The sequence below is a fragment of the Gymnodraco acuticeps genome, unplaced genomic scaffold (genome assembly GCF_902827175.1).
Source record: "Gymnodraco acuticeps unplaced genomic scaffold, fGymAcu1.1, whole genome shotgun sequence".
NCBI classification, from domain to species: Eukaryota; Metazoa; Chordata; class Actinopteri; order Perciformes; family Bathydraconidae; genus Gymnodraco; species Gymnodraco acuticeps.
Window position 1 is genome coordinate 1,441,339 of NW_022992100.1, and position 14,331 is coordinate 1,455,669.

A 14,331-nucleotide genomic window follows, 5' to 3' on the forward strand; every position below is an offset into this window, starting at 1 on the left:
GTTTTGCATCAATCTTGATACAGGATTATATGTTGTAGTTTGGATTCCTAAAGCTTTTAGTCTACCATCCCATCATTCAAGGGTGGTTTTCACTATAAGTAATTTTTTTTTGTTGGACGGCCACAATAATTTTTTTTTTTTTACTGTGTTCAATCTGAATTTACTTTAAAATAAAAACATCTATATTGATTCTGACACTTCTACATCCAACTCACAGGTGTAACCTTGCTTTGAGAAAAAGGATTATTAATTTAACCCTTTTAGAAGGGAAGATATGGTCATTTGTTCTGGGAATGTCATTTTCGAGCCTGAGACCTGAAAAACAGGCTCGGGGCTTAACAAGTTGAGAGAAATAGGACACTAAGAGGGGGAAATGGAAAGCGTTCCTCCATTCTGCTTTCACAGTGAAAGATAGCAAGTCAATGCATCTTAATGCGCTGAAATTAATTAAAGTGGATGAGTACAGATATCAGGTTGGCCGTACTGTGAGCAAAGAAGCTCAAAGAATGTTTTTCTAAAAACCATTCGCAACACCTGTCTCTTCATATGTGACCCTTATATCAAAGACATTTTGATAACAGTCCAATACCTGGGAGACGAATATCTGCTGGTGACTATAGACACTGAGAGCCTTTCAAACAGTGGCAATCATCGGGGGGAAAGGAGTCTCAGTTCCTGAATCAAAGACCAGAGGACATGCCGCTGTAGCGTACTGTACATCAAAGATTGGCAGAAACTTTGTTGTAAAATCACTTTTTCATGAGGACTTTTTCACCTCCAATGCAAAAGGACATCCATGAGCAAAAGTCCTAATTTCTCTTCTTTGTTTGCAGCGCAACAATACTGTGCTAAAAAACATAAGAGTGGGGCGGAAATTTGTAGAGGATGTGATAATGCAGGCTCCAGAAAGTGTGTAATTGGAATTTAATGCCCATCTGAAGGCTTTTAACGACCGTTTAAACCTCACTATGCATCGTGACCTCGTGAAAGAACAAACTTCAAGATGTTTTAATTATAGCAGAAGGAAGATATGCTACTGCTGTGTACTAAAAGAAGACCGACTGATGCTTCCATTTATATTCAAGCTCTTTCCATCCCACACATTAAAGAAAGAGTCAGACAGTACAGCTGCATCTGTAGGATAAGCACCTTTTTAACAAAGTGCACCTGAGAGTTTTGAACCAATACATGACTGCAGGGTCTGAAATACAAGACAGAGGCTAAATCCATACTGTATTATAATTATTTACAGCATGTACTTAAAAACATTTTAGTATACTGTTTTGGCATTTAGTAAAGAAACATAACAACATACAATTTGATACTAACATGACATTATCAATAACTGTGACTGCTGCTGCTTATTAAACTTCACTGCATTTTGGGAGAATATTGTGTACTAAAAACAACTCAACTGTATTTGGCATGCACATTGGATTTTAGTGAACTTCTTTAGTGAATCTTTCTATTGTATACACCAGCATGGAGTATGAATTTGGGACATGGCATAAGAGCCTTGCACTTTTAGGGTGATAGAGGAAAAGTCAAACGATCAACAAAGGTATCAGAGTTTTTCCTGAGAGGAACATTAATATCTGGACCATTTCAACTAATGCATCCATTAGCTAATGAAACGTTTCTCTAGAAACCACAAACTGGTGGTGGTGGTGCTAGACGTCATGGGATCATCTAAGTCAGGGATGGACAACTTTGATGGTGATGGGGGCCACATCATTGATGTGCTGGCCACCAGGGGGCCGCAGATTCACTTGGAACACACACAAAAATTCCATGTGTTGTATGTAATTATTAACAAATATACTAAGTCTGACATCTTCATTGACATTTTACAATCAAAGGGAACATCCCCAAAAAATGGGAACATCCTCTAATAAGCTCACTAAATAAATATCAGTTCACAGAAATGTTATTTCATTTTTACAAGTGGTATGTTTGTATTGAACAGGTTATTAAACAGTGGAATAAAACTATTTTAAACTATTGGAAAGCACGGAAAATGTGTGTGTATTGAGATTAACCATTAGATGACATACACATGAAGTCATGAACACTAACCCAGACATTAGTTGTCTAACTTGAACCTAAAACACTTGTAGCCAGTCTCTGCATTCCCCTTATTCCACAATAAGGGGAATGTCAACACAGACACCTGTCAGCCCTCACTCTGCTGTTCCTCAGCACCACTCCCCCTCCCTCCCGCTGAAATTATGAATGAAAAGCGTAGTAATCATAGATAACACGGCAGTTTGTTTTCATCTGATTTCAAATAAACAAAGTCTTGGTTTTAAGAATATTAAACTTGTTTCGCCAAATTCAGATGATAAAAATAACATTTAAGCTTGTAAAGGCATAATTACAAGAGGCAACTTAATGTTACAGCAGGCATAACAACAGCTGGTGTTTCTTGTGAGGGTTTCCCGGGAAACAAACACAATACACACAAATGCGTCACAGATTATTTCGCGGTATTTGAAATCATCTACGCAGCTCGCGACGTAACTAGGAGTCTAGTGGACGGTATCAGTACTACAAGTAAAAAATAAAATACATTTTTTTTAATTTTTTTTTAATTAATTACGTTGTTTATAAATTAATCTGAGGGCCGCAAAAAGAGGAGGTGGGGGCCGCATGCGCCCCGCGGGCCACCATTTGCCCATCCCTGATCTAAGTCTTTAATAAACATTGTCTGGGGAACATTAATGTCAGTACAACATTTCATCCTAATCCATTCAATAATTGTTGAGCTATTACAGTTTAGCCCAAAGTGACCAACTGTCAAACCAACATTGCCCTCCTTAAAGAAAAACAACTAAATACTGTAATATTTCAACCAGGCTGTCAAGAAAACCTTCAGTAAGCACCAACATAAGACTTTTTTTCCCAAACAGTCCAATAGGTTTCACTTAAACAAAGGCTGAAGCTACTCACTTTATTTGCTTCAATCACAGCAACAGTTATTTTTCACTGATCTGCTCTGTTGTGCTCTCCTCATGAGCTGTTTTACTCTGGGCTATGGCGAGGCCGCATGAGAAACACGAAAGCTGTAATTTAAGAGTCACGGAGCAGTGAGTGTGCGAAGTGGATAGTGGAAATTCATTTCTAGGAATTGTTGGAGGGACATTAACATCATCATGTTCAGATGGCAGAAGGCCAGACAGGCATAGTGGCAATTATAAAATAATGACGAGGCCATTGACTGTGGATAAGGTGTCATGAGGGTTATCTGATGGGAACAGGGGGTTCTCACTTGAATGGATGCTGTTGTGCTTGTGGGAGCACTACAGGGGTTGCTGATGGAGAATAGAGCATGAGTCTGGAAGTTGCACACTGCAGATTGACACTAATGCTCACTGGATAATGCATCCATACATTCAGCTAAGACTCGAGGGAAGGGCGAGTCCAGCTCACTGATTCCAAGGCGCTTGGAGTTGAAATCCTTATTTTATTCTGCGTATTTCTCACTTTAACTATCCATTCATGATGCATGCCATTGCCAGAGACCTCATCTACGCAGAAACTTTACATGTTAAATGTTTAAACAATTCTGACCAATAGACACACATGTCCCTTTATCCATCCCTGATAACACACCATTTTCCTACAAACATTGAAAGAGATGTAACATGACACTAGGGTGTGGTTATCACAAAAAGCCTTATCTTGCATTAGGGCAAACATTAAACATGGAATCACTCTCTAATGTCTCCCTTGAATATGATTGCTGTAAAAGCTGCTGCTGACAATGTCAAACAGTCAACACAGGCCCAGCAGTAAACTCTACCTGCAGCACTTTCCATCTGCTGTTGAGATGCTCCAGGGCTCGGGCGTTATCCATCGACAAATGTACATCTGAGATAGCCAGCTGGTGGGCAAGATCATTGATGTGCTTCATGCCCTCCTTCACCTGGGTCAGCTCCTCCTTAAATAACTGCAGGAGTACGAGAGAAGGCCAAACAAACAGAGGGGAAAGGAGAGGGGGATGGAAAACACAAGAAATAAAACATGAAATATAGGATAAATATAATACACAGCCGAACATCAACTCTGTACAAAATCCACCCAAATTGAATAAAAGACTCGAGCAGCGGCGTTCTGAATCAGCTGCAGCTTTCTAATAGATTTTTTAGTGAGACCTGTGAAGACACCATTGCAGTAGTCGAGTCTACTGAAGATAAAAGCATGGACAAGTTTTTCCAAATCCTGCTGTGACATTAGTCTTTTAATCCTAGATATATTCTTTAGGTGATAGTAGGCTGATTTAGTAACTGTTTTAATGTGACTGTTGAAACTCAGGTCAGAGTCCATGACTACACCTAGATTTCTGGCTTTATCTGTTGTTTTGAACATTGCAGACTGAAGCTCAGCGCTAACTTTTATACGTTCTGCCTTGGCTCCAAAAACCATTACCTCAGTTGTATCTTTGTTTAATTGGAGAAAGTTCTGACACATCCAGTCATTGATTTGTTCAATATAAATAAACTTGCCTTGCCTAATTGATAGTAACCTGCAGTTTGAGCAGAAAAAAACCCTGTGGCAGATTCACAGTGTGTATAAATTCACTTAAATCACTATTCGTAATGATAGGCCTGACATCTGCATGTATGCTGACAGTAATTAGCAAGTAAAGGCAACACAAATGACAAGCAGAGGAGTGAGAAATGCATTACCCTAATCGTGGTATTCTAGGAGCGAGTGTAGAGCTAAAATATGTTTTTTTCCTTGCAGAAATAAGCATAACATTCCTCCAATTAAAGTGTTTGTTGCTCTCAATTTCATGTGACATTATGTTACAATTTTGGGTTTTGAACTGTTCAAAACATTCAAATGTCAAATTTTGGGAGGCAGTTGCTATTTTCTAACATTTATAAACCACATTGTAGAACTTTCGAAAATAAGCCTTAGCGGCAGCCCTATACGTGATTCTGCATGTATGCATAATGTGCATATATCCATGTGTGTGTGTTTGTATGTGTGTAAATGTGAATGAGGGAGTAGAGTTGAGGACAACAGACAAGCCTGCCCTTAAGAGTGCGCTGAACATGTGCTGGCTGTGACAGGACTCCAAACAGTGACATGATTATTGTGAAGTGCTGCTAATGAATAGCGCCACGCAATTACGGGCAGCAGCGTCAGCTCGGCACTCCATAATGACAGAACCAACGACCTGCCATTTGTGTAACAACATCCATCCAACTGGGGCGTTGTAACCTCTGCCAGCTCAGCGTGTCAGTATGAAGTGCCACTTTGTGTCATCATCTGTCATATCAAAGCTCCTCTGACGTGTACACAGGCAAAAAACAAACATTTTAGGGCAACGCAGCCTGATACACTCACTTATTCATGTGTTTCATATCAATGCTGGATGTAACTTTAGCAATTTATATCAGGGATTTATGATAGTCATAAATTCCAATCAAACCGCGTGTATGCTGGGAGAGACTACGCAGGTCATTTCCTCATATTCAAAAAAATGGAGGGAAAATTCATTATAGCGGTAGTGAATCACCCGGTGCTGTATGATCAGTCTCTGTTCATCTACCGGGATACAAACCGGAGGAGCGAGGCATGGAGGGAGGTGGCAGAGACAGTGGGTGAAACTGGTAGGTTTTCGCCTGTTTGGGGATTTTATATCCAGTTTACTTCGTTTTAACATTGCTATTGCTTTGTATGTCGGGGGCGGGAGATTCATGTGATTGGTTGTTGGTCGCGTTGCTCGCAAAAAATCCCCAAGCTTTAGATACGCCCACCTCCAAGCGTCAACGCACGCTGCTGTGTGGACGCTCCGTCAGGCGTCAGAAGTTGAACAATGTTCAACTTCTGACGCCGGAGAAGCCAGCGCCAGCCAATCAAATCCCGTTTCGGAAAATCTGACAGATCAAGCCGTAGCCAATCAAACCGCGTCTAAGCTGGGAGAGATATCCCGCCGTTCATTTCTATATTTCAAAAAAAGATGGAGGAGAAACTAATTATCGGCGTAGCAAATCACCCGGTTTTGTATGAGCAGACCCTCTTCACCTACCCGGATACAAACCGGAGGAACCAGGCATGGAGGGAGGTGGCAGAGACAGTGGGTGAAACTGGTAGGTTTTCGCCTGTTTGGGGAGTTTATATATATATTGCTCCCATAAAATCCCCGGGGGTTTTTGCTTTCTATGTCGGGGGCGGGAGATACATGTGATTGGTTGTTGGTCGCGGTGCTTGAATACAATCCCCAAGCTTCAGACACGCCCAGCTCCAAGCTTTTTTTGAAGCTGTAGTGTGGACGCTCCGTAAGTCTGTCTGCTTGAGTGAGATAAAGAGTAAGAGAGAAGGCTATTTTCCGGTCTACCTTGGTGGCGTCTATGTGGTCCTGCAGAGAGTCGATGAAGAGGTCTCCGACGGGCTCCCAGGCGGCCCGCACCCCCTCTGCCTGCTCCAGGGCGACTGCTAGCTCCTCCATCGCTGCCTGGATCTGCAGGAGACGCTCTAGTGTCATCTCCATGTGTCTGGGGGTTTTATGAAAACATAGCTCATTAAATAAACTACCTGCACCATTATAAGGTGGGGGCAGTACAAGCAAAAAAACAAAATCAAAATCCATAGGGCATACAGTCAATCATATTTTTAATTGACCGACTTCAAAGTCATAATTGTAATTTCTACTCAATCTTTAATATTTCCATGAAGGCTTCTTAATTCATATTAGGCTATCTTTGACTCTTTATTTGCTGTAACAATGTACATTTCCCCTCTGTGGGACGAATAAAGGTATTCTGATTCTGATTCAGTATTTCACTTGCATTTTATAATCTAAATACCTTCTCTTTTAAACAATGTTTCAATGTTCGTATGAGCTCTGAATTTCCTATTATCTAAAACGTAATGAATTTGTTTTCCTTATTGTTTCTGTAATTAATTATATTTGCCACATTTTGTAATCAGGTTTTGGTAATTGTACTACAGTATGTGTAATGTATTGCTGCATAACTCTGCTATGTATCAACACACACACACACACACACACACACACACACACACACACACATGCACGCACACACACACACACACACACACACACACACACAAATAACACTCTTGACTTTGTAGCTTAAGAAGTTACAGGCATATTGCTGTTGTATGGTAAGAGCACTTTCTCAAATATATTTTCATCGTTAATTTTGAAAGATATAAAAGGTAAAAGCGTATTTATCCCAGACTGAATAAAAAGTGATAAAACAGTATATCACTTGATTCATGAGGGAACCAGGTAATTAAGTCTGAGACTTTGCTTTTATTTTTTGCTATAGAGTTTTCTCAATAGAGTTGAATTAAGTTTAATGAACACATGGACGGTAGAATTTACTTAAGCTCCCTATGGCCCACAATTATTATTTGATAAAAAAAAAAGATCAACAGAACTAAACTTGAAAGGCTTTTAGATGACGAGAAAGGTTTCACAGAGATCTGACAAAAAGTCTGCTTCTATTAATGACCTTGATACAAAATGTGTTTCACTTCCCATTCATTACTATTACTATTTATAGATTATAAATAAATCATTTAGGGACAAGGGGGTGAGATTAAATAAATGATACTTCTTCTCACTCCTTTTCAAACACTAGTTGTGGGACTGTTTATGTTGCTAATGCTTTTGTTGTTGTTGTTGTTGTAAATGAAATTTTTTGTTTTGATTTCTCTTACATGACTATGCACTGCAACATTTGTTTTGTTTTGTAATTATTTATTTTACTTGTTCGAAATAAAATGTGTCAATCAATTACCCTCATCATATCAAACTTTAATTCCATTTACTGAAAAACCTTTGGAAGAGGTATTCAGATCCTTTTCTTTAAAAAGAAGAACCAATACCACAATGTAAAAATATTCCAATACTAGTAAAAGCAATCAACACTAATTGAGTAAAAGTAGAGTGTTAGGGGCTGAATGGGAAGTTATTAAAGTACTTCTATGGTCTGACCTATGGCGGTCCACACAGCGAGCCGTCAGCTTCTCCCACAGATCACTGGCCACGTTCGCCTGCTTCCACACCGAGCGGCTCACATTTAGGATTCGCCGGCGCGGAGACACCTCTGCAGAGGGTGGAAGAGGTTAGACAGGGCCACATGGGGGGGAAGAATAAAAAGTGCAAGAAAGGAAGTAAAAAATAGAGCAGGCAGAGAAGAGCAGGGTTTAGAAGTCAGATAAAGAGAAAAGGGCAATGATTGGAGAAGGATGGTAAACCAACTCCATTAAAGAAAAGTCAGCGAACGGAGCAGGGCAAAGCAAGTTAGACACACAGGAGGAGTGAGGAGATTGCTGCAGTATTTCCCAGATCAGCATCCATTGCTGGGAGGCAAACAGTATGAGGAGGATGTGTCGGTGGAGAAGCAGCAGAGCTTGCTGTGTTATCGATCCGAGCACATGATACTGTACAGCCTGTTAGCTGGGGGTAATTTGTCCCAACCTGCAAACTTTCCCTAAACTCAGTGCGCCGCCAGAGGACGGATCACTGCTGATAACTATTTCACCTGCATGGCTTCTAACAAATGAACCCCGGGGCTTAGCAGAGGGAGGTAGTTGTGAGTATGATATTTTGGCTGGCGCAGCAGTTGGCACAGAGTAAGAAGGGAGCAGACCTTTTCCATCGGCCAGGGTCTCCTCTGGTTCCTGGAAGGGATGCTGAGCCAGAAAGGCCTGGGCAGACTCCAAGACTGAGTAGATGAACGGCCCGCGCGACTTGACATCCTCCATGAAGGCCTACAGGGACACAAACACAAAGGGTAAAATGTTTCAAAGTTGAGGAGAATGGAAGACATAAGCTGTTGTGCTAGTTGTAGCTGTGAAAGGTGAGTCCTTTAGGTTAAGCTGTAGCAGGCAGCAACCTTAAAAAAATGCACAACTTTTTAGCAGGAAAAACACTTTCTTAGCCTGGTACAAAATACACTTTTCTGCCTCTGTAGCTAATTTAGCTTTTCGTGAAAACTCTACCCGGGGTGACATTTTATATCAAATCAAATCAAGTTTTATTTATATAGCACATTTATAAACGATTTTTGGTCGAGCCAAAGTGCTGTACATATAAGAAAAAATAGCCTACAGTAGAGACACTTTACAGCAAATACAATAGCACAGATTGTTCAGAATATCAGTATGAGAAAAACGACACCCTCTATCCTTAGACCCTCACATCGTACAAGGAAAAACTTCCAGAGAAAAACCCACAGTTTAAAGGGGAAAATGGGAGAAACCTCAGGGAGAGCAACAGAGGAGGGATCCCTCTCCCAGGACGGACTGACGTGCAATAGATGCCGTGTGTAAATCGAAGAGATAATACATTTTACAGCATATAGACCGAATGTTAGGAAATGCATGTGTCTGTAATAAGAAGATAATAATAATAATAATAATCCTTATATTTATTATAGCGCTTTATCAATGACTCTCAAAGCGCTTTACAGATACACATTACACATACAGATCATACATACATGTAATGGTCATCTACTGTGGACAATACCCACAGGAGAAAATTCGGGTGAAGTGTCTTGCCCAAGGACACAACAGCCTGACGCAGTGGGGCGGGAGCGGGTTTCGAACTGGAGTTCACCAACGCCCCCTTGATCTGATGATCAAACGCACAGACCACTGCGCCACCCGTCCCTAGATGAATCCATGAGGATGTCAGCTACAATCCTGTGGAAGCCATCAGGGAAGCAGCATGACGAGGCCCAAGGCAGGACCGCAGAGACAGGTTCAGCCACGACCCCGATATCACTAGTGATAGGTAAGTTCCCTCACAGGTGCTCTGCTCTGAAGCATTACCCAGGCATGCCTCAGCTGAGCAAATATCCACCTCTTAACCCATTTTAGGATAAGCTGGGCAAAAGCCATTCTTGTCACCACCGCCTGGAGTGACACACATTCTGCCAAGTAGACATTATGGAGAATATTGTGTTATATTATACAGTAAATAAGTGTAACCCACTCCTCCTAGGCTCCTACGATGCTTAACAGAACCAAAGGCAAGGATTTTCTGTATTTTCTCATTTTAAATATAATTTCCTTGGGGTTTGGCAGTTGGTTGGTCATTTCTGAAATGTAAGACTCACTAAATAAAAAGCCACAGATTAGTTGACAGTGAAAACAATAGCCTAGTTGGTTGGGGGCTTACTGCTTGTCATGTTATTTGTAAAATCACACATTTCCATGGTTATCACCAGTAAAATGTCCTACCACCGGCGCAAACTTTAGATTCCCATTATATGTGAATAGTGTAGCATGTTTATGGTAGAAACATTAAGTTCCCGCACTGCCTCAATCTTTAGACACAAAAAAAACTATTTATTGCCGACATGAGAAGAAATGTGACTCCAATGTTTTGGTCTTGGCATGATGCCATTATAGAGAGTAAAATAGTCTACCAGACACACAGCCATGGCCAATGACCTGCTTAAATAAACCTGACCCGGCCTCCATTTATCTGTAATTTTCAGTGATTCACAACATGTCCAGGCAGCTAACAGGAACACACAGTAGAGTTTATGTCTGACCTCCATTATTCACTTTCTGCAGTGGCGTTTTCATTGGTCTACTTCAAATGATGTATCACCAGTGACCAATAATATTTCCAGCATTTACGAGTCGACGAGGATTGCATGAATGCACCATTAAGCAACTGACCGGCACACAGTAGATTACTGAATACTGACAGGCATTTTTGGAAAAGAAGATTTATTCTTGGTCGAATTTGCAAGATCATTGTCATTCCTTCTTCAAATATTCATTTCAGAAATGCAGACTTTGGAGGATCCTTTACTGGATTGAAAAAAGCGAGAAGTTACAGAACAACTGTTCATGCCAAAACACAGTGTAACAGCAGCACAAGCAGAGAGGATTAAAATAGTCAGACAACTTAAGCCACCAAGATCTACTGCTCGTACCAGAACAGAACATGGGTAATGAATTGAGTAGTGTTTTTTTATTATTAAGAACTTAACTTTTAATTTATGGAAGCAAAGTGTCTTTATTTCAACATTAGAAAGGCTCCCTTTAAGCTAACACACTCACATACAAGAGAACACCAAATAGCACACGAGGGAAATATGCTAGTTTGAATACATGGATTACCTATAGGAAACAATCTACTGATAGGACCGCCTGAGATAACATGGCTGTCAGTTTGTGCTGAGAGCCTGGGGCACAATAGGAGGCCAAATCTACTGGGAGTACTGGTCCGCTGGCCGCCACAGACATGAGAGCCAATTAACTGGAGAGCCCTATAGTCAGGGCTGCACATAACTGGTGCGCAGGTGCGCATGCGCACCTCCGCTAAAAAAAAGAGCACCGGGTCATTTGAAAAAAGGGGCATTTGCGCACCAACATTGAGAGGGAGAGGGAGAGGGAGAAGAGAGGAGAGAGGAGAGAGAAGAGAGAAGAGAGGAGAGAGAAGAGAGAAATATATTTGCGAGTTGCATATGAACTCAGGGCCGGCCCGTAGCACTGGCGTAATAGATGTTCGCCTAGGGCGCCAGATCTGTGGAGGCGCTGCGCTGGCAGTTTTGGGAGGGAAAAACATTTTTTTGACCGTTGGTGCTCATCCTAATTTTCGGCCTTGATGTAACGATATTCACAATTAAGTAAATGTACACCCTTTTCACCCCGGTTACACGTTTCATTTGCCCTGTACGATGGGCGCTGTAAGTGATGAAAATGGGGGATGTTGACTTATCTGGCAACCGCAGCTCACAGCCAAAATGCGAGTGAGTGAGGGAGAGAGGGAGGGTGCACCGGTACCGGCGCTGTTATTAGAATCTGGTGCTAGCTGCTTTAACGGATATAAGAAGAAGATGTTTCTAGAATAATGTGGAGAGAGAGTCCTCTCCAGTCAGACTGAGAGGCTGATAATACAGCTCAGTGAGGTAAAGTAATCTTGAGTGTTTAGATAGTTAACTTTAGTCTAAGTTCAAACGATTTGGTCACAATTTATGTAAACACATATTTCCAAGGCACTCCTTTATAATTATTGGGATAAACAGGTTTGAAATCATTCCAATGTATACTATGGACAGTAACCAAAAAATATCCTTTAAAACTGGAGAGATAAAAAAAAAAATTATAAGGTAAAATAAGATATGAATGAACAACATAAATAAAATAAGTTACATTCATTTGTTATTGGCTATAGGTTATTGGTTATGTTCACATACTTTTTGATTACATCCACTGTCTAAGATGACAACAGAGACTTTCGACCCAAACCCAGCTGTTGACTTGTGGATGCAAGCAGCTAATCACAGACTCAACCAGAGAGAAAGAAGTAGGCCTACATCATCAGCTACCATGTCTGACAGAGAGGAAGACAGTGAGGAGAACAGTCAGGAGGGTAGTGATGACAGCTTGTAGGATTACTGGTCGTGCTAATGTTGTCTTGTGTTCACCTCTGCATGTGTGTTCTGTGTTCACCTCTGCATGTGTGTTCTGTGTTCACCTCTGCATGTGTGTTCTGTGTTCACCTCTGCATGTGTGTTCAGTGCCGTGTGTCTGGCAAATAATGACCCCCTCAAAAGTTACGGTTTATTTCATTTTAAGGATGAGCACCAAGCAATATCTCCAGGTGCTCCTTTGAGAACCAGGGCAAAAAAGTTATGTGCACCCCTGCCTATAGTCCACATTTAGAAGCACTCCTTAAGCAAGAAGACACACACGCACACACACACACACACACACACACACACACACACACACACACACACACACACACACACACACACACACACACACACACACACACACACACACACACACACACACACACACACACACACACACACACACACACACACACTGTAAATGCCTTCACTCCCCCACTGAGCAGATAAGCAGAGCCTCCCCAGTGCGAGTAAGTAAGTGAGTAAATTCAGTGTGTAAACCTTCTCCATTCATCTAACTTAATATGTGTTTGTATAAAACTCACTGCAGGTGTGTGAATTAATGCTAGTTTTCTTCAAAGTAATATATTTAGTTGAGGCCATCCTTTTTTTGCTATGAAGAGATAACCATTCTAGCTGAACATTTGCATTTCAAGCTGAAATTAGCTGCGTTGTGCTGCAGCAGTGACAGTGTTTCAGTGAATACAGTGAAAAACCAGAGGACCTGAGCCCGGCAGGCCTGATAAACCAAGCAAACACCAGCCGGCCCTGAGCAAACATGCAGAAGTGTGTACCGGCTGGGAGCTGTGGCATGAGATAAGATGCCCACAGCATCAGTCATGGAGAAAAAGCTGCTGTCCCTTTTTCACACTCTCTTTTATAACAAACAAATTCCTCCGTCTTTCTCACATCCTCGCTTCCTTCCTCACCGTTCCTTTCCGTTTCACCTCTTTTCATCCTCTCTAGCTCTCTTTATTCTCTCCATACCCTCTTTAGCTGCTTTGCCGCCCAAAGAGGAGCTGAGCCACGGATTCCCTGAGCCAGCTGTCATGTTAAAACTTTAATTCCAGCTAAATGTCACACTCAGAGGCTTCATCTATGGTTGAAGGAACATTAAGAGTGAAGCCTTCAGATCAGATTAAGATACATTATGCATGGGATAGAGGAAGTCAGGGGGAGGAAATGACTTCATTGACTTCATTTCGTCTAAACATGTTGATGGCATTACTTGTATTCCTCCCTCTGGACACTTCCTCTCAGAGGCATTTCTATTTCATTATTCCTGTTGAATGAGGCAGGAGGATTCATCATCTGCTGCACACACACAAATCCCTCCATTGACGAAATCACTCTCTTATCCCTACAACAAAACACATATACGGACGGACATATCTTCTCACCCAAATGCACCCCAAATATACACAAACAGTATCCTTGCTGCCAAACCAATTAACATCCAGATGAACACACAAACAGACACACACATACACACAAAAGTAGCACAGAGAGAACTCTTCCCACACACAAAAACATCAGAATAAATCCACTCAAGATCAATAATTCACATTTCTTAAAAACGCTTTAATTCTCTATAGAAAACTGGGATGCAATTTCCCTCTCTGCTTTGTCGGAAAAGTTATAAAGCGACCGGACTCTCGGGAAGATCGAGGCATCCCAGATTATAAAGCCGAGCTGTGCTGAAAATTGAACATTTAAGAGAGGAAGAGGAGAGGAGGCATCTTTATTAGTCCATCCAAATGACTGAATATTTGAGGACTGTGCATCCCTAAGTAGCCCCGTCGATGTTGGAGAGACAGTTGTGGAATGAGAGAACTGCTGTTTTTAAAGCATAAAGAGAAGACAGGGAGTGACAAACAGGGCTGAGGAGGGACAATACAAGTTC

At 41.4% G+C, this 14,331-nt stretch overlaps 1 protein-coding gene across 4 annotated transcripts in view; it reads right to left on the reverse strand.

Moving 5' to 3' along the window:
- Positions 1-8,757, reverse strand: part of drp2 (dystrophin related protein 2) — a gene marked incomplete at its 5' end in the record, with an annotated part of 53,543 nt that extends 44,786 nt beyond the window's left edge. For all 4 annotated transcript variants that reach the window (XM_034202862.1, XM_034202861.1, XM_034202860.1 and 1 more), the window contains 4 exon segments: positions 3,803-3,949; positions 6,350-6,506; positions 7,979-8,090; positions 8,637-8,757. In XM_034202862.1, coding sequence (XP_034058753.1) covers positions 3,803-3,949; positions 6,350-6,506; positions 7,979-8,090; positions 8,637-8,757 — 537 coding nt within the window.
- Positions 8,758-14,331: the final 5,574 nt, after the last annotated feature.